The sequence below is a fragment of the Cataglyphis hispanica genome, chromosome 4 (assembly GCF_021464435.1).
Source record: "Cataglyphis hispanica isolate Lineage 1 chromosome 4, ULB_Chis1_1.0, whole genome shotgun sequence".
Taxonomy (NCBI): Eukaryota; Metazoa; Arthropoda; class Insecta; order Hymenoptera; family Formicidae; genus Cataglyphis; species Cataglyphis hispanica.
In genome coordinates, this window is record NC_065957.1 from 1,963,033 (window position 1) to 1,989,171 (window position 26,139).

The 26,139-nt window shown below is 33.1% G+C and overlaps 4 protein-coding genes across 10 annotated transcripts in view; 1 reads left to right on the plus strand and 3 right to left on the minus strand.

The window, feature by feature from the left end:
• Nucleotides 1-67: 67 nt before the first annotated feature.
• On the minus strand, nt 68-1,518 carry LOC126848748 (DNA-directed RNA polymerase III subunit RPC7-like). 2 transcript variants are annotated; one of them, XM_050589896.1, is made up of 2 exons: nt 1,373-1,518; nt 68-978 (listed from the first exon to the last, which is right to left on the minus strand). In XM_050589896.1, exon 2 carries the CDS (start codon nt 959-961, stop codon nt 305-307), a length of 657 nt encoding a protein of 218 aa, XP_050445853.1. In that variant the 5' UTR covers nt 962-978; nt 1,373-1,518; the 3' UTR covers nt 68-304. The 2 variants fall into 2 exon arrangements, with proteins under 2 accessions (XP_050445853.1, XP_050445852.1); XM_050589895.1 differs by having other exon boundaries at nt 1,250-1,389.
• Nucleotides 1,283-1,748, minus strand: LOC126848750 (diphthamide biosynthesis protein 3). The gene has a single exon (XM_050589898.1). The coding sequence runs from the start codon at nt 1,544-1,546 to the stop codon at nt 1,283-1,285; it is 264 nt and encodes an 87-aa protein (XP_050445855.1). The 5' UTR covers nt 1,547-1,748.
• Nucleotides 1,749-1,873: 125 nt separating this feature from the next.
• Nucleotides 1,874-4,931, plus strand: LOC126848747 (glycerol-3-phosphate phosphatase-like). Of its 2 annotated transcripts, none has more exons than XM_050589893.1 (5): nt 1,874-2,031; nt 2,216-2,309; nt 2,374-2,622; nt 2,694-2,945; nt 3,040-4,931. In XM_050589893.1, exons 2-5 carry the CDS (start codon nt 2,222-2,224, stop codon nt 3,381-3,383), a joined length of 933 nt encoding a protein of 310 aa, XP_050445850.1. In that variant the 5' UTR covers nt 1,874-2,031; nt 2,216-2,221; the 3' UTR covers nt 3,384-4,931. The 2 variants fall into 2 exon arrangements, with proteins under 2 accessions (XP_050445850.1, XP_050445851.1); XM_050589894.1 differs by having other exon boundaries at nt 1,878-2,031; nt 2,361-2,622.
• Nucleotides 4,932-4,973: 42 nt separating this feature from the next.
• The window catches only part of LOC126848741 (ecdysone-induced protein 78C), a 71,376-nt gene continuing 50,210 nt past the window's right edge, over nt 4,974-26,139 (minus strand). For 4 of the 5 annotated variants that reach the window (XM_050589882.1, XM_050589879.1, XM_050589880.1 and 1 more), the window contains 6 exons: nt 20,095-20,219; nt 16,619-16,760; nt 15,089-15,501; nt 14,450-14,767; nt 13,925-14,302; nt 4,974-13,633 (listed from right to left, as the gene is read on the minus strand). In XM_050589882.1, the coding sequence (XP_050445839.1) occupies nt 13,931-14,302; nt 14,450-14,767; nt 15,089-15,501; nt 16,619-16,760; nt 20,095-20,219 (1,370 nt within the window). In that variant the 3' untranslated portion in view covers nt 4,974-13,633; nt 13,925-13,930. The remainder of the gene's footprint in view (nt 13,634-13,924; nt 14,303-14,449; nt 14,768-15,088; nt 15,502-16,618; nt 16,761-20,094; nt 20,220-26,139) is intronic. The other variant, XM_050589881.1, reaches the window with a different exon arrangement.

The window sequence follows — 26,139 nt, forward strand, 5'->3', positions numbered from 1 at the left end:
TTGATGTTATCAAAAACTTGTTTTCCATGCATATAATTAAAGAAATGGAAAAGATATGCAATGCAAATTCAATTGAGCTCGTCATGATATATTCATCCCCAATTTAACATTAATTAAACTTGCATGTTAATTGATTTTTATCCACAGACAATATATAATACTATATAAAATTAACAGCATATGTGATTACAAATAACAAAAAAATTTACACATCACATAAATGAGTTTAGTTTGCAGCATTGTCAATATTCAAATCCTGAAAAGATCAATAATTCTAAAATAGAGAATGCATTAAATTCACTTATCAAAAAACAGGTCCATCATCATTATCGTCTTCACTGTAATAATTTTCACCAGTATCAAAATAATCATTTGCATAATCAGTCCCATCATCCATTTCCTCATCTACTTCCTCCTCATCCTTCACATGCTCCTCTTCCTTGTTTTTGTCTTCATCCTCTTCTTCATCTTCCACCTCCTCCTCTGTATTAAGCCGCTGTGTACTTTCTTCTTTCTCCAATTCTATCAGTTTATTTTCAATATTAGATGTTTTCATGATTTTCCTTTTTTTATCCGGCTTTACACTCTGTTCGATTTTACGCTTCCGCGATGATTTTAATTCCATCGGCATTCTGCTCCAATCATATTTCGATTCATATTCTGATCTATTATATCCTGTGATAGTCTCTTCATAATCCTCACAATATCGTTCAATGTCTTCATTCAATATGACCGCTTGCACATTATTTGACGACTCTCGCATATACTCAGTAAAATCTCTCTTTAATTCTACTAAATAGCTCATTTCGGTTGTCATCTGTATTGGTAAAGGCTTATGATCCAACATGGGATAACTTGGCGATGGTTGCAGAACTGGTGCTGGTAGCATGTCTCCCTTAGAGAAGCCTAATTGCTCCATAGAGAAAGACATACTAGCTTTTCCTTTGCCACGTCCTGCCATTTTTGTTATGTGATGTCCTGATAATCAGCGATATAAAAATATATAATAGCAATCAATGTTACAAAAATTGATCAACAATACTTCTGAAAATATTGAAGCTGAAAATTGTACAACGTTCTTCAAATTTCTCTATGTAACAAAGTGCTGTAATTGATATATATTTCTTAAATTGTACGAGTTTTAGGATAATTTGCAGATTATTATTTTATATATATTAAGCGTTAGTTATAATATATCTTTTCTGATGCCTGATCGCATTTTTTTAGTACAATCCTCTAATCCGCTTACCTCAAATATTTCAAAAATAATTTTGTTTAAACTTTAAACTTTTTGCACTATCAATTTTTTCTTTTTGCCCATTTTTTCAAGTTCTTCTTGCTTAGCGCGAAATAACTCTTTATCATAAATCACCTTAATCACAAGAGAGCAGGAAGGACATGTGACTTCTTCCTCGCCGCTGGCCAAATCGGCGAGAGTAATTTGAAATTGATCGCCACACGGACAAGGATAATAATAGATTCCTTCGTCCTCGTCGTACTCGAAATCCTCGATCTCCACCTCGTCGTAGTAATTTGATTGTGCCATATATTTAAATTTTTTAATTAATCAACTATATATTTAAGACAATTTAAGGTTGAGGCTTAAAACATTTTGGACACTGACGAGATACTCTTCTTATTCTTATATCATCGCTGCCACAGGCATAGATATAGGAAATATAAGAAGCTTTCCAACAAGAAAACATAGATAGACATAATGTAATGCAATTGGCTAAGAAATAGAGAATTTTTGATCCTAAAATTTTTCTATTTGACAACTAATATAATTTCGTGTTTAGGTTTATGTTTTTTGCTGAAAAGCCATTATTACCAACGACATGAATAGCACTAAGCTTGCGCAATATAACAACCAATCAAATTTAGGTATAATTTACCTCGTCGTACCGTCCCACAGTGGCTTTTCTCCATAATAGTATGCTTTCCTAAATTTCTATGCTGTGTTCTCAACTGCTCACTGAACATAGTTGATTCGTGTCCCGTCAGTAAATTATGCGTTTAATTAACTAATTGGTAAGCATATCGAGATATATATATATATATATATATATATATATATATATATATATATATATATATATATATATTATTAATGTATATAAAAATATGGTTATAACATATATTTTTATCATCTCGCTTTTATAGATAATAACTTAATTATTATTAATTATAATTTAATTAAATATATATTTTATAGATAATAATGGATGCGATAAATATAAAAGCGCTCACCTCTGAGAACGTTCTGAATTTTTTGAGATCTTTCGACACCGTGTTGACCGATTGCGACGGTGAGTGGAAATCGTGTGCAAATATGTGGTTCTACGATGATAGTTCTGTAGATATCTTTTTTAGGAGTGCTATGGATGCATATGACACCTTTGCCGAATTCATCAGACGTGATAAATCTGTTTCGCAAGCTTGGCAAGCAAGTCTTCTATATCACCAACAACAGTACGAAAACGCGCGATGATCTAGTGGAGAAGTGTAAGGCTCTGAAATTTGAGGCGAGTAAGGACGATATCTTGTGCACTGCTAATCTATCAGCGTGTTATCTACAAAGTCTAGGCTTTTCCAAAAAGACCTATGTTATAGGTTCCGAAGGTAAAGTTCTATATGCTTGTGAGAGAATCATGTGCTTAAATTATATTTCACGTAGCCATTTTATTTTATAGCAATCGCAAGAGAATTAGAACAAGTTGGTATCTCATATTATGGGATAGGACCAGATGTAATTAATCCAAATAGTCCATATTCTGTTTTTGAGAAAGATCCAGAAGTAGCTGCTGTTATAGTTGGTTTTGATGAGCATTTCAGTTATCCTAAAATGATAAAAGCAGCCACCTATTTAAATGATGCTAGTGTACATTTTATTGGTACCAATACGGATGAAAGATTTCCAGTCTCAAATGATGTTGTTATACCTGGTATCAAGATATTTTATATACTGTCACAATATATATATATATATATATTTCAATACATATTTCCATTAAACGTGTGTAATTTTTCTCAATACAGGTACAGGAAGTCTAGTTAGATGCATAGAAAGCTGTTCAGAAAGAAAAGCAGTAATCATGGGTAAACCAGAAAAATATATGTGTAAAATGTTGATGAAACGATCTAATATTAATCCTCAGCGCACTTTAATGATTGGAGATCGTTGTAATACTGACATACTTTTTGGAACCCGTTGCGGTTTTCTAACGTTATTAGTCCTGACGGGAGTGACTGCTTTGCCGGACGTTGAAAAGTGGAAGCAATCTGAACACCAAGAAGAACGGGATCTTATACCTAATTATTATATAGATGCACTCGGCGATTTATTACCATACTTGAAGGAATTGGAATCTGAAATATCTTAACTTTATGAGATTTAGTCACAAATTGAAAGAAAAATATGTACATCAATAGTACATATTCATAGTCAAAATCGAGTGATAATATAATTTTTTAGAAAGAGTATGCTTGTACATATGCCAAAAACCATGTACATAAATATGTATGTGTGTATAAAATTATCCAATAAGTATGACAAAACATTTTAAATATTTCTATTGATTATGTATAAGTCATTGAGAACTTACTCTTCTGTATAAAAAAATTAACAATATTATAAATTAAAAATATATATATCGTGTACTTTATTATGTTTTATTTCCAATAAAAATATTTTCATTTTGAGAGAATAAAAGATTAATAAAATGCGATTATTAAGATGAAAATAAGCGGGAAATTTGCATATTTTGAGTACGAATGGAGGTGTGAAACGAACACAAGTAAATATTTCAGTTTAAATTTTCCAACTCCATATTTATTTTGGCAATGTGCCTATTATATGAAAAAGTACACCTTTTTTTCCTCAAAAAGAATGATATACGTTTCGGATGAGGCTGTAAGAAATAATGTATGAAAGAGAGAGAGAGAGAGAGAGAGAGAAAGGAAAGCAAATTGGCAGGATGTATACAAAAAGATCGTGAGAATACAATATATTATTTAAATATGTATGATAATGATAAACTTAATGGTAGATAGCGAAAGAGAAAAAGAGAGATACAGAGAGATATTCGTAATCCTTACTTATATAGATTTTATAAAACTCATAACAATGAAATATATTTAACATGTTATATCATTATGATACACAAGAAGCGCGATATGTGTATTCATTTTATGTATTTATGCTTTTTTTACCTTCATATATGTATATCTGTTTGTGTTTGTATATATTTTATACTTTCTAAGTTTATCAGAGTCTTCCGATTCTCTTCCTTCTGCGAAGAAGAGAGTTAGAGATGCATGCCTATATCTTACATAGACACATCAAAATATTGATTTCAAAGAGTTTGAATCGTAAAATTTTTTAACAGCTAATCGTTAAACGGCTTCGATGCGTAGGTATTAATAGCAAGATAGCGTAACATTCATCGCCAACATACGTAACGATCATAATGGGTAATATTAAAGACCCGTATCTTTTCATCATGCTGATACAATAATCGGCAAGGACCTTCGTCAATCGTCTTGGTGTATTACACATTCTCTCCATTTTTTTTTTCATTTCGATATTGAAATTTGCTGTGAATCACAGTTTAATCACGATATGTGGAAATGATATAATTCTCTTTTTAAGTTACTTCTTAACTTATACATCGCTTGAAGGATCGGTAAATAAAATATGAATAATTTAACTTCTTATACACCTTTTCAAACGCGCACTAGTGGGGAAAAGTTTAAATGTGATAATACCGCTGTTAAAACAATCTTATTGGACACATATATGTAACATTTTTAAATACTTTCTGCATATTTTTTTATGCTGTATATAATAATGTGTTGTCAGAATTTCTCACTTTTATTTTTTGTATGATAGAAAAAAAGAGAAAGCGAGAGAGAGAGAGACAGAAAAAGAGTGTGATTTTTCAAGATACATAATGGTAAAAGAAAAGAATATATACGATCGCTTTTTCTTTTATTGCCGTATTACACTATCCTCACGGAGGCAAAATTTGTATTCGTTTATACACCTCCATAAGGATCTTGGATCCTATGGACGATCAAATATTAATACAGCTTTAAAAGATATATATGCATTTCGATGTGTGCGATCACTTAAGTAGAATCGCCTTCGGTTTACTGCAATTGAAAAGCTTATTTCTAAATTGTCTTAAACGCAAAAAGAAAAAAAGAAAAAAATTATGCACATAATTTCTATTTTTTTTTAAATGTGCGTTTAAGACATTTTTGATAAATAAGTTCTTCAATTTTTTTGTCTTTTTCGTGGGAATCGTTGTCACGCTTTCCTCTCGTTCTCTATGAATTATTACGCATTAGTGATTATAGTCTTATAATTGGCACTCGCGTATTCGTAGGTAATCGAACGATTTTTATAATAAGGGGAATCAATTCCTCGCGATTTTTTTTCAATTATAGACAATTCAGATAATGGGGAAGAAAGCAGGATGAGAAGAAGAATGAGGGATCCTACCTAAAAACGCGATTCTGTAGTCAATCAATACTACTTTGGAGAACTGACGAATATTTTACTTTTTCGCTATATTTACATTATAACGCTGTATATTATAACGAGGATTAATAATGAGCAATCCTAATGTGTGTGTGTGTGAGAGAGAGAGAGAGAGAGAGAAAAACTTTTAATTTATAAATATAATATAAATCAACGAATTTAAAGCAAAATTTTTTATATAGCACTCGCTCTAGGATCTTTTTGATACAGAAAAAAAGTTCACATTTTATAATATGTCCAATGATAAGTTACGCCGCAAGTATATCGGTATTTCTATGAAATGTTGCTACAAGTGCGATATTAGTCAGAATGTAGAAAAACCTAATGATATGCTGTAATTTTCCATCAATATGACTTACGATACGTACAACGTGATTCAAATATATGTCGTCCGAATTTTGAAAATATTATATTTTTTCGCGAGAAATAATAATTGTAATTTTAAAATTTTAGGTTTTTTTTCTGTTTTCCATTGTACGAAATTTTTTTTTTTTTTTTCAGAGTCAATGTTATTTTTTAAAGACAAATTTTTTTTGATTGTCTAAAATTCTGAGAAGCTAATCTTAATAGATTTAAGGAATGAAAAAAATATAAAAACAGATAAATTATATAAACTGTGAAAACAGTTGAATCAATAAATTACACTTTGTGAATTATGTATTAACAAACGCTAACAGATCAATAACTCGTTTCATACAATCGAGCGCCACAGGTTTGAATTACTCTGTATCTTCTATGTGAATTAAAAAATAATCTGTTTTTTTCTTTTTGCTGGAGGAATATCGCCGGAGAGACGCCACCGCAATTATTTATGATTGTCGACGAAAATCGAGCATTACTATCTCGTCCTTCGTGAAATGGACGAAATGGAGAGGATGCATATCATGCCTTCAAATATACTAATAGAAGAATATGTTATGTGATATGTGTGTTTATGTGCGTATGAATATGCGTGCTTTATATATGTATATACAGGATATCCCAAAACTCGGGCTTGCTTGCTTGTTTGCTTACTCAATGCTTTCCTCCGATTCGACTAAATGTAGGGTCGAGTTTTCCTTTCCATACACGTGAAATATCTATCGATATCATGAAATTGTAAAACTAGAATTACCAAGAATTTAAAAAATATAAAATTCCGAACGTGAATTAAAATACTCAAGCAATCGCGAATAAATGATAAAATTTTAATTCCAGTTAATTACTATTTCGGATAAAAATTCTATGATATGTGGTACGATTTTTTTTTAATTTCACGGTTAATTATACAGTTATTTAACTTTGAATATTATAGCAAACGAATAATTATGGTATTACAAAATCTTAATATTTACCTAAAAGAGAAACAATCGACATCAGATTGATTAAAGATATTTTGTAGTCGTCAAGAAGCGTGCGATTTTTGCAATACCCTGTATGAATATATACGTGTGGCCCTTATATAGTTACGTGCCACACATACACACACACACACATACATTCACGTTTGAAGATTAACAAATAAATACAGATATAGATACACGCGCGTCAGACTGTATGTATGTGTGTCCAAGCCAACGCGCCATAAACTTAGACCCGCATTTGTATCTCACATATTTAGCATCCTAAATGCACAGTCTCAAATTCTCAATCTCAATATGCGACGTTCTCATTATGAGACAAATAAAAGCCCGAGTCTCATGACGATCGCTTTTAGCGCTAAATGCAAGATATAAACGCGAATCGTAACAAATCGGTATATCATCTTATAAAATAATTAAATGAAAACATTTGTACTTTAGCAGTATAGAGCAGTCATTTTTTTTGTCGTAATTATTTACCCTTAATATCATTATCTTCTCGTTTATATTATATTTTATACATATAATATAAGTATATGTAATATATATATTTTTTTTTCTTTAAAAATAATTCCCACCTCCCTTGACACGCCGATACCATCATCCTTGTCGTCGCCCTCGTCCTCGTCTTCGTAAATAATGTATACGATGTGCTACCAGCGGCTAAATTTTAAAAAACAACTTCAAGATAGAATCAAAAATTTCAAAATTAGCAAAACATTTAAATAATTTTTTTTAGTTGCGAACTAATGGAATCAAAGTATTTCTCGTGAATTAATCCATAGATATACAAATAAATAATATCTCTTATCTTTGATATAATTTTAAGTGAAAGAGAAGATTCTATTTAAATAAAATTTTAATTTAAGACTTAATTAATTAAACAGCAATTTTCACTAAAAGAGCGATTTTTCTTTCGTCAGATTTAAAGTCGTAAAAAAGTGCGCAACGACTGAAACATTTTGTATATGCATGTATGTACAGTGGCCAACATAAATAGGAATAAGTATTGATTACAACTAGGCTTGCTGTCTCAGTTTTTTGTGTTTGTAGAAAGAGAGATTTACTTATATAATATATTTTATTCTTTTTTAAAGTTCTTAATAAATTAAAAGAAGTTCTTTTTATTGGTATGATATCAATTTTAAAGATAATGAGAGATATTGTGAAAATGTTAATGAAAAAAAATATTAAATATCTTAAATTGAAGAGAAAGTATTGCTCACTATTTACACGTTGACCACTGCTTACATATATCTCATTTCAAACATTTAATAATAAAAATTTATGAGTTGAAGTTTAATAACCATCAGTTAAATTTAATAACGAAATATATTCGAGCAATCATTTTTTTTCTCTGATTTATCTTTATGATATAAACTAAAGAAATTATGAATATAAATATATTCCTTTAAATGCCGCAGATATCGGATAAAATCCTTTTGGACGATTTGTATTGCTGTTCTTACTTTCAAATAATGCTCATATTTTTTTTCATCATTCTTTACACATACGTATGGTATATGGTGGATAAAAATTTGCGCAAATCGAAAGTGTGGCAAGATATTAATAGTTTCTGAAATTAGCAATTCAATTTATATAACTTTTCGTCAAATTTTATGACAAATAAACATTAATTAAGTTCAATTAATTTGAACTCAATTATATATGCAAAACCTCAATCAAAAAAGTATTTTTTTACCGAAACGACATTAGATATTCAAAAGTTTTTAGAAAAACGAAATAACGTTCGATTAAATTTTCTAACAATGGATTAAATTGGAGAAAAATCTTGACAGCTTTATATATTGGTAAAAGATTTTCATCGCGCAAATTTGAAGCCGTTCCGTACATTTATGTATATATATATATATATATATATATATTGTTGCTTTTAATGCGTATCGAAGAGAACGGGTGTACTTAATATGCACGCGACAGCGCATGTACCGGATATCAAACAGAAGAGCAAATATTAAGTATTAATTTTAGTAACTGTACGGGCGGAATTCACAGAAGTATTTCGAAAACCGTTTAGATCATCTTATTCTTCTAACGTTTGCCTTTTCTTTTTTTTACATACGCTCAATTTAAATAGCACCTCCGACGATAACATTGATATAGATAATAATCAGTGTGTTATAAGTACAATTAATATAATAATATCTATATCAATAATTATTATAATCATTATAAAATAGTCATAATATGATAGTAATAACGATAATAAACATATGGGTGATAATGATAATAGCGGTAGGAAGGACAGCAATAATAATTAGATTTTAACCGCAATAATATTATTAATAATAACGATATTGATTATGCCAACGATTTTTATAAGTATATGTACAGATATTATAGCACCATGACCGAAATCTCGATTCTTCCCGAAATTTAAAAGAGACGAAACGAAAAATCTCAAATTAAAATCAAAAAATGGCGGAAGGAGTATAAGCCAAAGGGCGGGCAAAAGGACTAAAGTGTGAATGAATCTTTTGCGTCTCAGCCAAAATGTGAAAAGGAAAAAGATAAAATTGAGAAGAAAATAATAGGAGAAAAAGAAAGAAGGACAAGATTGTCTCTTTTAATCCGTTTAGCAAGTTCAAAATGAAAAGATTCTTCAACACAAAATCTCGATAGTGGGCCAAGAAAATGAAAAGCCAAATGTCGATGCATTTCTTTTTTTATCATTGTATCGGTCAATCATCACATTTATGCTATGAAAAATTGAAGGATCGCTGAAATCAGAGTGAAAGAATCTTTCAGGATAAGTCCCCGAAGATGGAGCACCATCGATTCGCGCGCGAACGATTGGCAATAACACAGAGGGACACTTTCTACTCGAGGATGACAAAGGACGATTGATCGGCGCAGTCGCTATGAGTTAGAGACAGATAGAAAGAATTATCTTTTTTTATCATAATGATACAATATTACTAATATTATTACTATGATGTGTTTGGCCGTTTAATTATACAGGGTGTCCTGCAAAGATTGTGCCAACGCTCGTGAGTGGGTAGAGCACAGTAAACTGAACAGAAAAGTCCTTTACCATTTTTTGATCTGAGCTTTCTTTTCGTTGTTATACGATGTTAAAGTTAGCTAATCAGCGCCTGTCTACAACGGAAATATAGGCAAGAGCTGATTAGTTAACTTTAACATCGTATAAAAACGAAAAGAAAGCTCAGATCAAAAAAATGATAAAGGACTTTTCTGTTCAATTTACTGTGCTCTACCCGCTCACGAGCGTTGGCACAATCTTTGCAGGACACCCAGTATATGTATGTATGTATGTATATATATATATATATATATATATATATATATATATATATATATATATATTAAATCCAGCAACGCTTGCGTTAAAATATCTTTTCGATTGTTTGACTCCTCAGTGAATAATTTTCGTGGGACTAGAAATTTTGAAGAATACAATCGTGCATTATGAGAAAAAAGTGTCAATTCTGCGAAGAAAAATTGCAATATTTATAATATGTCAATATTTATTTGTCTATTTTTTATATTTATATTTTCATGTCTCTCATCATTATATATGTTTATTATATATTTCTCAATTGCCAATACAGTGATGTAGAAAAAAAAAAAACTAATGTGCTTAAGAGACGCTCTCTTTCTTTTTTTATCACTGCTTTCCTTTTCCTATTCTTTCTTCTTTTTATTTCTTTTCCTTTTAATTTTTTGTCATCTTCCTTAATATTGAAAAATTACACTACTTTATCTTCCAATTTTAACACATCGATGTCGATTCTTTTCACCGGATTTTATCCGGATACTTTTTTCCAGAATTCTATCTCTAAAATCCGGAAATTTCAATCAAGTTTTCTTTTCTCGCGACAATTGAATAGAAAGCGAAAAAAATTATATATATGACGATCAATAAATGTTACGCATACTCGACATACTGGATCACGAAAGAACTTCCATTGCCGATTACGATGATTAGAATAAAAAAGCGAGAGAACTACTATGTGATTGTTGGCTTGTAACCGCCGATACGGTCTATCTTGCGATTCGCTTGACATTAACGCGATAATTAATAGCTACTTTTTTTTGTAATATAGTTTCAATAATGTTCCTTTGCAATATACATATATATATTTCTCCTATATATATTTGTATATATTTTTATTATTATATTAAACGATGATATCCTCTTTATTCAATATATTAATTAAGTATGATATGTTTATTCACAACTTGATGTGAGCGCTTAGAAAGAGAAAGAGAGAGAGAGAGAGAAAGCGAGAAAAAGAGATAGAATGACGAAGATTGAAAACTTTTTTCTTCCTTTCTCTAATATCGCAAAAACAGCATCTCCGATTCCTCTTTCAATTCGAGTGATATCGATAATAAACCGGATCACGTTATTACATACTTTAAGTACGCCCGGTATATAGATAAAACAGTGATATCTATATTAATAAACTTATTTTTTCTCTTTTATTTCATGAATGAGTATTTCGATGCATTCGTGCGCACATATACACTCACGCACACATATTCAAACACACCGCAACACACTCACGCAACATGCACGCATATTCACACACGCATACATTGCGATTATATATCATTATGGATTACGCTAGTCATTGTCAGAGAGTTATTAGTGTTTAAAGTTTGAAGAGTCGGTCCGCGTTCGCTTCCGGATTGTTTCGCGCGGAAGCGCGACTTAGGTAGAGTTTTCTGGACGTTGCACATGTGCGCCGATATACTATGTATTATATATGCCGTTACGTATGTGAAATACATATACGCGTGTTTTTTCGTCAGTAAATATTTCGCGTAATCAATTGAGGAACTTTAATAATCTCCGAATCGCCGATTTTGTGCGTTTCGATTTTTTTTTCGCGCACTTCCGTCCGGAACGGTTTCCCGAAGCGCTACGCAATGATATATAATTGTGTATGTGTGTGTGTGTGTGTGTGTGTGTGTGTGTGTGGTGTGTGTGTGTGTGTGTATATATATATATATATATGTAGATACATACATACACAATTATATCGACATATATAATTCGCTATTCTACTTGTCGAGTAATAAAAATAGAGATTGCATAGATTGAGATTCGAGTAGCGAATGCATCTATAAGAAGATACGTTTTATAAAGATCTCGAGCCTTACAATGTGAAATTTGTATATGCCTCCTCTCTCGTCTTGTATATGATTTCATCAATTACACGCACGATAAATATATAGTTGCTTAATATGCGCGCTCGCGCGTGTGTTTCGTTATGTTTTATGTAGCCGTACAGTCACTCATCGTTCTTTCGGTGTCGCGACAAATCCAGAGATCGAAATCGGTGACATTTCGGTAAATTCAATATTTTTTAGAAAAACAGGAAAAAAATGTATATTCTGATATATAATATTTAACTTTATAAACATAAAAATATGTGAAATTAAAAATTGGAATGTAATTCTAAAAAATGCGTAGTAATAATTATATTATTATTATGTATAATTATATACGATTTAATTATAAAATATGTAATAAAGAGAAAGCGCACGCAATCCGAGAAAAAGCTGTCATGAGATGTGATTTGAAATCGATCACCGCGTATATATTTGTAACATCAAAATTTCACCGATCCTGACTCCTGTAAGGGATACGAATGTACTCGGCGACGCTTAATACAGAGGGGAACACTTCGTAATCTTAATATCTGATATGTCCGTTGAGTTGGTGTTGCTGTTGCTATGATGCTATCTGTATCATCTGGCCGATTTCCATTCTGGAGAAATAAGCCGCTCGAATGAGTGCTGCACGTTGTATGTTTAAATCCTTAAATCTTAGACATAGTCGCAGAAAAAAAAATGATAAAATCTTGAGCATGAACGAATGTTCATGACACACGATTTATGCATTTGTGCTTGGCCATACGTCATCGCGGCGGGTAAAGCAGCCACCTGTTACTTGACGCGGCGCGAGATGCCTCCTTCATCGATTGAGTATTTTATTAAGTACACACACTCGTCCGGAAACACGCGTGCAGTATGCGTGTGGTATTGCCTGGCGAATAGTACAAAGCCATTTCCGTTGAATTTGAGCAAATTGCGCCTGCCTTCCCTCGAACTTGCACGAAAACTTCTCAAAACTCGTCCTATTGCCTGCGTGGCTTTTAAAGATATAATCTCTTCAATGCCCTTTTCCAAATATCTTCTATTATTTGAACGATCCAGATATTTTGGGAACAAAATTAGCGAGAGTATCTCAAAAGACCGCCATTGGAAATTTACATAATCGCTATTTGGACAACCGATGATCTCATGTATATATGTATATATATTTCTTTTTCTTTATTTTTCTCAATTTTCTAATATTCAAGCTTTCTACGAACCTCTTGCAATCGAAGATATTTTGTTTCCCGTTATTCTTTAAGCGATCAAAATATCTCTTAGCGAAAACTGATCACGAAAGTTGACCACAGACACTGTCACTAACCGTGGCTTTGCTTTTCTTTTCTCTTTAATTTAGCTAATATTCTTTGCGACAGACAATATCTTCATTCCTCACTCACAAGAGATATGTCTCATTTCTTGTTCCCATCGCTTGTTCTTCATTCAGTTTCAGATCACGTTGTGATCGTGCTTCTATGAATCAAAACAAATGATTCACTAGATATTCAGAGCAGTTTCAATAAGCGCTGGGCAACTTGGTTTCTTGCCAGTATCTGGTATCAATACCATTGATCTTGAATCATCTCATTGCACCTTATGTCTATCAAAGAGACAGAAACAAGGCAGGAATCATTAAAAGCAATCTATAAGCTTATTATTCTAAATGTAAATCGCTTAATGTATATTAAAGTATTTACTATACTTAATTGTCATAAAAGTTCATCTTTTCGTTTTGCAAACATTATTATTATGAATGACAAAAAATAATTATTTGACGACTTTCCGCGAAAATATATATATCAGAAGAGTTTACTCATACGATTCGTTTGATATTTATATATTCATATATTCAAAGATTATCTTGTTGTAAGTCCCATAATCGGTTAATTACCTCTCTTCATTGCAAATCCTCCTCGCACTTGGGAATGTCGAATATCTCGGCGAACAGCGGCGGTAACTTGAGTTTCGTCCAATTTCTGCGGAACCAATCGAGAAGGCTGGCATGCCTAGCGCCGAGCGCTCTCAGTTCGGGTATCCTTTGTGAAATGCTGGTGACCGAGCCACCGGATCCCTCACCGGAAGGACGCGCCGCTTGCACCCTCAGCGCCTCCAACACACGATCCTGCAGCCTTTGTACGGCCTTAACATCGTTCAGTCCCGGTCGCTCGCTCAGCAGCACTGCCGCCGAGAACAGGCCCAGCTCGGTGTCCGTCAATTGGTGGGCGTTCAACGACGACGTGACTTGCATCCACGCGGATACGAAGTCGGGCTGTCAAAGATCATCAAAGTATAATAAAGAAAACTACGACGATTGTAATACAAGCCCAGCTTGGTCTAAATATTCTCAGATGTTCACACAATATATTTTATTATTAAATATTCTCACTTTAAGAGGAAGAAGAAGCTCCAATCTCACCTCGTACATCAATTCCAGTTGCTGTCGAGTAAAGTAGGTGCCATCCTCAAAGGTCATCGAATTGTCGGTTGTCATCTTTGAGATGTGGCAGAGCCACACCTCGAAAAAACCGACTTTGATTAGGATCAGTTGATCATCCTGGGAGAGCTCGCAAAATCCCGGCATTCGTTTCGCGAACTCCACCACCCTCTGTACTGATGGTGTCACCCTCGTGGCGAACTGCTGCCACAGCCAGATCCTTTGCGATTCGACCGTCTCTGCAGTTGAGGACGCGGCTTCCGGGTCCTCCGGGCTAGCAGGCTGCGAAGAATTACTCGCCTAATCAGCAAGATTACAAACAGACCTGCGAGATTTTCTGCCATTTTCAGAGGGAGAAGTCTTCGCGCTAATGAATTATTAGTAATTAAACTAATTTCATTTCGTACAAAAAAATATGATAGAACATTTTATAACGAAAGTATTCTTTTTCATTCAATTTGAAAAATGTTTATCAGAAATTAAAATATATGATTCTCTTCTATAATATATGTTATTAAATGTTATTAAATTTAATTACTTATAAGCACGAGTTTCATAATTTAAATCGGTTTTCTAGGTCACAATGGATTAATCTTAATTTTTTTTTCTATAATGGCTCACCGGTATTATCATGGGTTTTCTCGTGAGGCCTCTAGTGGACTCTTCCGTGAAGCCGCAGTGAGCATGATGCGCCTGCGACACCTGATGAATCACGTCGTATACAGCCAGCTGTTTCACGTCGGCGTCCGATTGATCAGCCTCGACCACCGCGGCAGGTGCTACTCGCGAGATTGCGTTCTGACTCTGAGTATTGTTGTTGTTGTTGTTATTATTATTATTGTTATTATTGTTATTGTTGTTCTTGTTGTTGGCATTGTTGTTGCCGGTGTCGGGCGTGGTAAGTTGCTGCATTTCCATGGCCGCCATCGTCGTCGTCGTCGTTGTCGTTGTCGTCGTCGTCGACATGGTCGTCGCCATCGTGTCCTCGGGGCCGCGTTCCCTGGAGCGTTTCGGCACCCTGCCGTATCTCACAGCTGCAAAGAGATGCGCGTGACATTAATGGTTCGATATTTAGATATATCCATATATATAATATTCAAGAATGAACGAGCGTTTTTTTATAGTTTTCTTTCAACTGCGATCGATTAGAAATCTTTGGCGAATCGCATTTCGCAGGAATAAATAAGACGAGAATCTTATTAGAAAGCTGTGTTTTAAGACTTCAAATAAAAGATACTCCGTTGCGTCGATTATAACTGGCGAAGTAAATTAGAGGTCCATTGGAGAATTCGTTGCAACTTGTTTATTTGTGACACGATAATAAGCAGTACCAGCAGGTCGTGTAACGTAAAACACGTAGACCGGTATCGCGCTTTGGAGAACTCTGGCATTTAATTATGTACACGCCCTGGCCCTTTGGTTTACTTTGCTCTCTCGGCATGGGTGTAGATTTTGCATCACTGACGGTTAAGACCGCGACCTCGTAGAATCCTGTTTGAATTTCCAACGGTGTCGTTGATCCTCGCAAGCTCGATACACGAACAGGAAATCAAAGTCGACTCGTCGTCAGATTATACATTTGGCATATATGAGCATAACTCGTGAATTATTCCATAATCCCCGCGTGAATATTGTTTCTTGTCATGTTGAAGAAAAGAGTCTCCGCTCTTTTCCTACAGTTATTCGTTTTAGAATTGATTAGATGATCAATTGATCGAAAGTGTTTTAAAAAGTCTATAAAATTTTTTAATATGTATTTTTTAATAAATAAAAAAGTAGAGAAGAAGATAGAAAAAAAATTTTTTAAATCGATACGTTTTTAAATAATTTTATAATTTGCAAGTTACTTGATCTTAATTTCGTGAATCAATGCAATTAATTGATCAGTAGCATCTTTTGATTAAAAGGAATATTACAGTTCATGTAAAAATAACAAAAATTTTCTTCTCGTTTTTTTTTGGAAGATTACGATGTGAGTTATCAATTTTTTTTTTTTTAATAAATCACACAATCAGCATTTCAAGAAATCGTAAATATTCGATAATATTCAACTCAATGTCTCTTCAATAGCGATATATTTTCGGATTTATCAATTTTTTTAAAGATGTATAAAAATTGTTAATTGCTTTCACGCGAACACGGGGTACTTACAGTCTCTGGACATGCCGACGGCTAGGCACTTCTTGAATCTGCAGTACTGGCAACGGTTCCGATTTAATCTGATGACGAGACACTTGCCGTCCCTCAAGCACCTGTATTCTATCTGCTTCTGTATGCTCCTTCTGAAGAAACCCTGAACAGGAAGTGAGGAAATGCTATTAATAACGATCTCACATACCGTATCCCGGGGTTAATTATATCGCCCTACGTATAAAATACGACATTCTATGCCATTCTTTATAATACTGAGAGTTCAGCAGAAACGAGAGAGAGAGAGAGAGAGAGAGAGAGAGAGAGAGAGAGAAATAATGAAAAACATCCATGAGAAAAATTCTTGAGCGCCTTTATCATTAGCGCGCATTGTTCTGGATGTGAAAATCTTTTGTAATTACATCGAAGTTTATACAAATCATTAATAATAATTTCAATAATAATTTAATACACAAAACACAAAATTGTGTATGTTATGTATTGTCTCTCGTTGAATCATCGAATGTCCTTCTAATAGAAATTAATTAATTTTTCTTAACTTTGTAACTTTGGTGCGTTTGTCGCATTTTTCCCGATATTAATTGTTTTGACAATTGAATAAAAAATAGCTTAAAATTTTTCAAAGTCCTTCAAAATAAAGTCCTTCTTTAAGAGCACAGTTTATTCTAACAGCATACAAAAATTGACTTTCAGAAATCTTTTCATCAATCTCTAAAATAGATCTTTAATGTAAAAATTTTAAAATAATAAATAATATTAATTTATTTTCCAACATCCGAATAATTTAATAATACAATCCGTAGCCCTCAACTTCTGATGTTCGTTAATGTGTATTATGTAATCAGCAATTGATTACAAAGCGAAAAGCTGATTTGCGGTAATAATGGAAGAACGCCAATATATGTACGAATTGCGAGCAATGAAAATATCCGTTCGATAGCTTATTATTATCGGTGCTAATTGATGAAAGATATTCATAACGGCATCGTACAACAATATTGACGTGCATCCAATATCCTGGAATATCATATGGGCCGGCTGCTCGTAATGCAACTGTCGATACTACTGGTAACTGATGGGGCGCTCGGTCTCAGCCTGTTTCTAAAATCGATACGTCATATCGCGCCCGTCTGTTTATCTTCGTCAGCCGGATGACGGAAAAAGCGTATAACAGCCATATAGTTATTAAAGCAAAACGAGAAAGACATGAGATAAATGTGCGCCGAGTTTAGAAATGATAGATGTCAATTAATTAATGCTCCCAGTCGGCTAAATTATAGTTAAACGATTAAATTAATGACAATTCTGTTTTTTTGTTATCGATAATGATTGCTCCGTTATAAAAAATAAAATATGTACATAATGCTATAAAATTGAATTATAAATCTCTGAGTATAATTAATTTTATTTTGATAACGTTAATCGAATTTTTCTTGGAAGCTAATTTCAATAATACTGTTTTATTTTATTTTAAATAATTAAAGAGATAAGTGTGTGATAATTTTCTTAAGTACATTGTAAATTTAGATAAAAAAACTACGGAAAAATTCCAAATTGATTATAGAAAATACGAAACACATGATACAATGACAGATAAAATTTGTTTTTTTTTTGTTTTTTTTTAGTTTGATAAATCTCGCTATATTATTGTTAAAGATTTGTATATCATAGGATGATAACATCATAGAGCAATTAGAGACAAAAAATTGTATGTTCAAATTGTGTTCAATAAATATCGCGCGATGAAAAACCTCCAATGAACGAGAAACGGGTGCTCGAACCCACACATCGCTCGAATCAGTAGTAAAAACGTTACAGGTCAGAAGAAATGTAGTGGCGGACCGTGCAGTAGTAATAATCCGCGCGTGGACGGACAATGCCAAGTTTGCTGTTCCATTGTTAAATCTATGTCACATTTTAAATTACAATTTACTCGCGTGAAGATCGTGTTATGAATTCAAAAAAAAAAAAAATAATTATTAATTAATTATGAATTATAATATCACGAATCAGAAATTAATCGAGAAGTTTGTACAAATATGTTATAAGTTTCATCTTTATTTTATTCATTCGCATAATTTTAATTCCCAATTCGACATAATATTGCTATCTGCGTCAATGTGCGATATTCATTTCCGAAATATTCCCGTGTATTCGCTTGCGTGTATATGCGTGCTTTGACATATAAATGTTAGAAGAAACAAAAGCACAGATGCTATCCATCCAATATTGGAAACGTGCTCGGGCGTCAAATTTTTCTCTCTCTCGTTCTTTTTTTTAAGCGAAGATTTTTTGATAAACCGCGTTTCTCTCTCGCTCTCTCTTTTTCTCCTTCTTTCTCAGGAATGCAAATGAACAATGAAGATTCTTCTCAATTAATTTTAAGCAAACTTAGATTATCTTTATTATTTTACAGAATCGTGCTAGGAAGCGTATGTGTATGCCCAATAAAAGCATCTGCCTGCGTGCATTCTCGATGCTAACGCGAATGCGGGAATGCACCACTTCACCGTTAACTCTGGCCTTAGGGCTTCCGCGTTTGAAATCTCAGATGTGCAGCAGCACACAGACGGCGAGAGATGCATCTCCCACGATGCTCAAGGGCCCAATTTACTCTAATAATATGATAATTTTTAGAAATTGTTTTTTTTTTAATAATATTAGAAATTGATCTTTTTAATATATATGTTCTTATCGATGCTTAAACAATACGTCATTGACTAAAAAAGTTAAGTATCCAAGATTTAAAAATACTGATGTATCGTAAGCATCAATAGAAATATATGTAAAAGGTCAAAAAAAATAATTTTTAATATTTCCCCCCCAAAAAAATTAAATTAAATCATCAATTTTTCATATTGCTAGAGTAGATTGGACCTTCGAGATAACTATCTTGCCCCGAAGTGCAAACGAGCCGTTTCACGGATTATTATTTGATCGTCATGCATCCTTGCGTATCGAGAAACTCTATAAATTGCACTTGACTCAGCTACAATACTATTTCGCATGTCGTGAGGTCAAATCGATCGACGAATATCACGCAAAGTGTCGGAAGCAGCGAGCGCAACTCGCAAATCGCGTACGATATGTTGTTTCTAATATCATGACTGCCAATTCTCATTGGTCTTATTACAAGTAAGTCGCGAAAAAAACAGAAACTTGCTTTTCGCGTCATTGATATAAAATTGATGGCGATGTAATTAAACACATCATAGTAGTCATAGGTATACAGATTTAAATATAGCTGCTGAAGATACTTTTTTTAGACATTATTAGATTTTTCTTTAGACAATTTGTCAACATCAGCTGATCAAAGATCGCAAAGAAAACTCACGCAAACAGTGCGATGTTCTTGACGTTTATTTTTCAAAAATTAACGTAAATGTCATAACCTTTTGGCTTTTAAGTTCCGAAGTATTCAGTTTCAATTGTTTATTTTATTTGTGATAAGGATATCCTCGACATACGATACTCACTTTGCAACCCTCGCAGCTGGTAACGCCGTAATGGTAGCCGCTGGCTTTATCGCCGCAAACTTTACACGGTACGAAGCTTTTAGCGGGCGTCGAACTGTTGGAATCAGCTGCCGCGTAATGCTGCTCTGTAAGCGAACAAAAAAATAATTAATGCATTGTTAATTATATGCCTCGACATAAATAGCATTTTTTTTCTTAATAATAAAACTTTAGAATAAAGCTAATTTTACAATAAATTAATTATAGAGGATAAAAACTATGTATATCTAACAATAAGATTATTCTTGTATCGATATATGAAATGTACAATTTGTAAAGCTTCAATTTTGATTGTGCTTTAAGTTTAATAAATAAATAAGTTTATATATATGTAAAATTTTTCTAGATATCTCTTTGGAATTAAATATTTTCTATGGCAATATTCTCAGTATGTATATTAAAGTAATTTATATTAAAAAGTTGTTATAGCTACGTAAACCAAAATACTTAACATACATTTTGTGAGAAAAATAAATATCGATATTTTATTATCATTTAATTATTTTTTTAGCATCTTCTTTCTCTATGTCAAACTTTAAATAGGGGATAAGATCTATAAATCGTATTTTTTCGCGCAAACTTCCATTTTCGAGAGACACACATGGGACGCACATTCATCCAACATTGGCATCTTTCCTTCTTTCGGCATCCATAATGCAACGAAGCTCGCCCATGAAAGGGAATAGGTTGTTCCTTCGTTCGGACGGGCTGGACGTGTAACGGGAAGCCGACGTCACCGTTACGGAAAGAAGGCAGAAGAAGAAGAAGAAGAAGAAGCGGGCGTAGCAGCAGCACCCAACTAGACGGAGCGGAGCAGAAACAGGAGGAAGAGATGAAGAAGGATGACGGGGAGCAGGAGGAAGAGGCGGAGCAGGAAAGAAATGAAAAAGGAGTAGCAAAGAGGAACGAAACGGGGCTTCGCCGGCAAAGGGAGAGAAAGAAACTATATAGGAGAGATCGTAGTTTGCGACGTAGGTATACCGTTAGTCTCTCGCGAAACCCCCTGCCAGAATACGTCGGATGTTGTGAGGTGGAGAGGAGAAAAACGAAGAAGGACGTCAAGAGAAGCAAAAGAGGGAGAAAGAGAGAAAATCCTGAGCGATTCTAATCCGACAGCCTCGCGCGATGTGATTTTATGACGGTCGTAGAGCGAACCAAACGGTACTGGCATCAGTGCGAGCATCGCGAGGACAATCAAGAACAACCCCGTTATTCCGCTCTCGGCGCACTATTCCTTGCGCCTTTACTTTTGCGAGCGACAACAGCGGACGTCTTTGACGTTCTTTCAGAAAAATTGTGCAACTTTTTCTCAAGATCGACCTATTGCGACAAGTCAAATTATCAACGATCATAAATCTACAAATGCATCATTATATAATTACGCTCGTTTAAAACATAATTATTTTCACGTAAATCATGCATAACATATGTATAACGGTCGCAAGATTGCTCAGTTTATTGCGTGTATGTGACAATCTTAGCTGACCATATATATATATATATGTACGATAATTCATATTCGAGGAATTAATTTAGGAAATCAACACTTTTTGATATAGCGCTTATAATTTTGATTTAATTAAAATGATTAAACGCGAGGCACACGCGCGTGAAAAATTGTTTGGTATGCAAATCGAGCTAATTAAATTTTTCTCATATTATACCTTCTTTTTTCATGTAATAAATTTAACGATATTAATTCAACGACAGCACATTGTAGAGAAGAATAAATTGGAAAATCAAACTTGGAGTTCAATTTTCTGCGATTAAACTTTTTACGTAACAGTCAATTCAACTCTCTGAGAAGCAAAGATTTATATTTATATAAAAAAATTCAATGAGTACTATTGCGAAAGATGTGCGCAGAAGCTTAAAAGAAAGATATCTTTCTGTATCTCTTTTCTTTATTAAGTTAATCTCTTAAACTGACAAATTAACTATATCAAGGAAATGAGAAAGCTTAATAGATAAACAGATGTAGCAAAAAAAAAGAGATATTTTTCATATCTCTTATTCAAATACTTCATATACTTAACATATATGAGCTTAAATCAGATTGCAAGATGATAATCGATTGACATTGTATCACAAAGATACTTTTGCGTTATCGATAATTTTAAATTTTTTAGAAGAAAAAAGCCGCCATGCTTTTTTGGACGAGTAAACAAATAGATAATGACACATCATCGAATGGTCGTTCGCCTCTTTTAAAGTCGAGAGTTACGATTGAGTTGCTTATTTTGGAAGTAATTCTACTTATAGAGTATTAAAAATAAAAACATTCAATATTTATGTAGATTATATATTTGGTAGATAGGACACACAATAAAAAAGTAAACATAGGTCAAAAGCTCAATCGTTTCTGAGTTATAAACATTTTTGTATGTTAGCATCATGATTAGCTTCTATATGTCTCATGCGACATGTTTACATCAGTGTTTATAATCGCGTTCTGAGTATTCTCATTCAATTTCAATATATATTTGACGGTAGAAAATTTCACTGGCAATCAATCAGTTGTCACCAACCGGCAATTGCAGATCTATTTAGTGATTACACAGTTATAAAGTATCGTGCTGAAAATGTCAGCATATTAATCTAATAAAGAAATGGCAGATATGCATTCTATGTATGGTCGTGCTAATGAAAGTGCTTTAGCACGATGTAGAAGCCAGTAAGTCAATCATGATACTAACATACAAAAATATTTATATCTAAGAAATGGTTAATCTGTTTTTTTTAACATTCTCATATCTGTTTTAACATTCTCATATATTTGCGTAATTATTGCATATATTTGCGTAAATAAATATAAATTATCTCCTTATTTCTAATACTTTTTTGGAGATATTGAACCTAATCAGAATTTTAAAAAATTAATATTTAATATTTAATATTTTACTGACTTTCAAAAAATGAAATTTTAGCAAAATTGACATATTAAATTTTAAAATGGCACTACTTTGTTATTTTTCAATTTTTTTTGACGAAATTAGATTCAATCTCCCAAAAATATCCTATAGAATAAAATTAATATTTTTTTTCTGATGATTACACCAGAAGCAGCATGCATCATTGTCGAATCAAATACGTTACGCAGGAGCTCGTGTAAAATAAAAAAAAAAGTTCAATATTTTCAATTTAAAAATACTGACATATTGTTTAAATAAAAACATATGTAGATTGTCAAAAAAATCAATTTTTCATATTTCTCCCGCAAAAAAAAAAAGAAATAAAGATCATCAATTTTTCATACGTTAAAATAGACTGGGTCCTTAAATCTCTTTAAATCTCCTCATGAATTATAATAATTTATTTGGCGATAAATAAAGCAAATAGTCTCTTTTTTTTCACTCACAATCGTTGCTGCGTTAAATGTAAACGATTTAAAAAACGACGATAACATAACATCGCATTGTCTGTTCGATTGCCTGTTTCAAAGTTGACAAGATTTCCACGAAGCTACAATCCGTCAGTCAGTCTACTGATAAATCGATTACGTTATATCCGCGCGGGGGTCCTATTCGCCTTTGTTCGGAAATCAGCGGCGCGGTAAATGCACCGAAAGCGCCGCATACACGTTCGAATAAACGGCACTATGCGATGCTAACGATATTATCATGCTCGACAATATATCGAGGGACCAATATATACAGCTCGTTTTGACAATGTGTTTATTAGCGACTGTCCAACTCCCACACAATAAACACAATTAAATCCGGACCGACATTTATCCACAAACAATCTGACGTTTCGATTTACATTTGTCATCTAAAAAAGAATGATTGTAACTGCAATTTTGTATATAACTATATTGTTCTCTCTAATGTCGAAACATAAATATATAATATATAACATGATTTAATAAGCGGAAAAATGTGCTTATTTCGATGCATACATACAAAATGATAATGCCGTCAAAATTATCGCATCAATTATTTATCAATTATTAAATAAATAATTCTATTCCGCGATATTTATCAAACTCTTATATTAACACAAAGGCCATTAGAGAAGAACAGTCGTAGAGTGAAGTGGCAAATCTCAATTTACGCCGCGGAAACGAGGCGCAGTTGTCCTTGTTATCGCAAGTGTGAATCTACGTGTACTTGCGAAATGAGTTGATGGTGCACCCTATTGTCGGTGAGCACTGGCGCGTGTTCGACACGACGATGGACGCTCCCGGAAGAAAGCGAAATGGGATCGCGTACCGCTTTCCTGAGATCTCGTGAGAAAAACAAAAATGCGCGAATTGTTCGCTGAACATATTTCGGCTATTGAGATTTTTTGTTTAAAAACGCAGTAGTTTGTACACACAAAATTAATAAGTAAATTATTTAATCGTCTTTTTTTTTAAATTAAGTGGTACATGCACACATATGTCATTAAAAAATTCCCAGAGAATTTCCCGATCTTTCAGATTTCGTTCAAAATCCCAGGTAAAATTAGAGAGAATTTGTAAATACAACTAAAATAAGTTTTTAAAATTTTTATTATATGCTTTCTTAAATAAATCTGCAATTTAAATATAAAAATAGATATATCTACCTATTATTGAGTTCATATGATATATGAGTTTTAATCGCATGATGATTTGTTGATGTGAGTTGAAATCGGTAATAGTGACGTAGCGAGTTAAATAAACGTCTATTTATTTGATCTGATCCTCGTAATTTTTAATCATGTAACATTAATACACAAAAGTATAATCCCCGAATTAGAATGATATTGCACGTATATTTTCCATCGCGCAAAATAATTTTGGAACAATCCAATCCGATTGTGCGTTGCATAATTAATATCGAACTAACAAAGCGAAAATCAATTTATTAATTGTTAATTTGCAAAAGTAGCGCAATGAGCCGTTTAAAATCTAATTGATCCAAGTTATTTCAGTTTTTTGCCCAATCATATTATTTCAGTATTTTTTTGACATACTTTCTCTCTGCATTTAGAAAAATATATAATTTTTAAAAATATTATATATTATATATAATTTATATTATAAAGTTCTTTTTCACAATTGTCAGCTTTATAAAAATATTGATATTCATTCATACTACTACTTCATTCATACTATTATTTTTTTTTAATTCAATTTTATTTTCCGGATATTCACAAGATGCTATAAAAATATCACGTATTGATATCGCTATATGAATTGATTAAAATCCAATTGATCGGGTTTTTTTTTCAATTTTTTTCCGAACCAAATTATTTCAGCATTTTTTTGACACTTTTTTTATATATATTAAAAAAATACAATTCTTTAAAAATCCGTAATATTATAAAATGCTTTTTCACGATTGTCCCCTTATGAAAAGTATTGATATTCATTCATACTATTATTGTTATTATTTCAAAATCAATTCTATTCCCAGGTGTCCAGAAGATCCTGCAAAGCTAAAGTATCAATGTCCACTTCTCGAGGGACGACATGGCGTAACTCTTTTGCATGCAATTGCAGCCGCGTATACCCATCTACTCGCGACTATGCACGGCCTCGACCTAGGCTGCAGTTTCACGGCGCCCCCTTGTTTACAAGGAAGCGGCTGTGCGTCGCATACATTTGCGCCTGGGTCACAGCATTCGTATTCTAGCCCCAGCGTTCACGCGTCCGTCCGTATCGAAGTGCAGTGTGCGAGTGTGCCTCTAGTGTCGATGCGTGATGGCATCCCGACACTGTGGCGTACTATGCTAGGGCGAGGCCCTTCGCGGCTGAGACAATGGCTTTCACCGAGCGAGGATATAAGTTTACGCGCTGCGACAGTCGCAGCAATGGTCGTCGAATACGGAAAACGAATGTGGAAATGAAGCGATATCATAAAACGGGGTTTTCTTTTTTTTTTTATGGAAAGGAGTAATAAATTTGAATAAAAAAAGAAATTTAATTTCTCTCCTTCTTTCACATAAATAAATAGTTCTGAGAAGGTCTAATTCGAAACACTGTTCTCATTTTGTAAAAAATAAAGATTTCCACGGGAAGAAAATATTATAATAAAAATT

Bases quoted from the DNA above. Each gene is read 5' to 3' on its own strand.
- LOC126848748 (XM_050589896.1), bottom strand. From the start codon at position 961: ATGGCAGGACGTGGCAAAGGAAAAGCTAGTATGTCTTTCTCTATGGAG.
- LOC126848747 (XM_050589893.1), top strand. From the start codon at position 2,222: ATGGATGCGATAAATATAAAAGCGCTCACCTCTGAGAACGTTCTGAAT. The intron at 2,310-2,373 runs GTGAGTGGAAAT...TATCTTTTTTAG, and splicing joins CGTGTTGACCGATTGCGACG to GAGTGCTATGGATGCATATG. The intron at 2,623-2,693 runs GTAAAGTTCTAT...TTTATTTTATAG, and splicing joins CTATGTTATAGGTTCCGAAG to CAATCGCAAGAGAATTAGAA.
- LOC126848750 (XM_050589898.1), bottom strand. From the start codon at position 1,546: ATGGCACAATCAAATTACTACGACGAGGTGGAGATCGAGGATTTCGAG.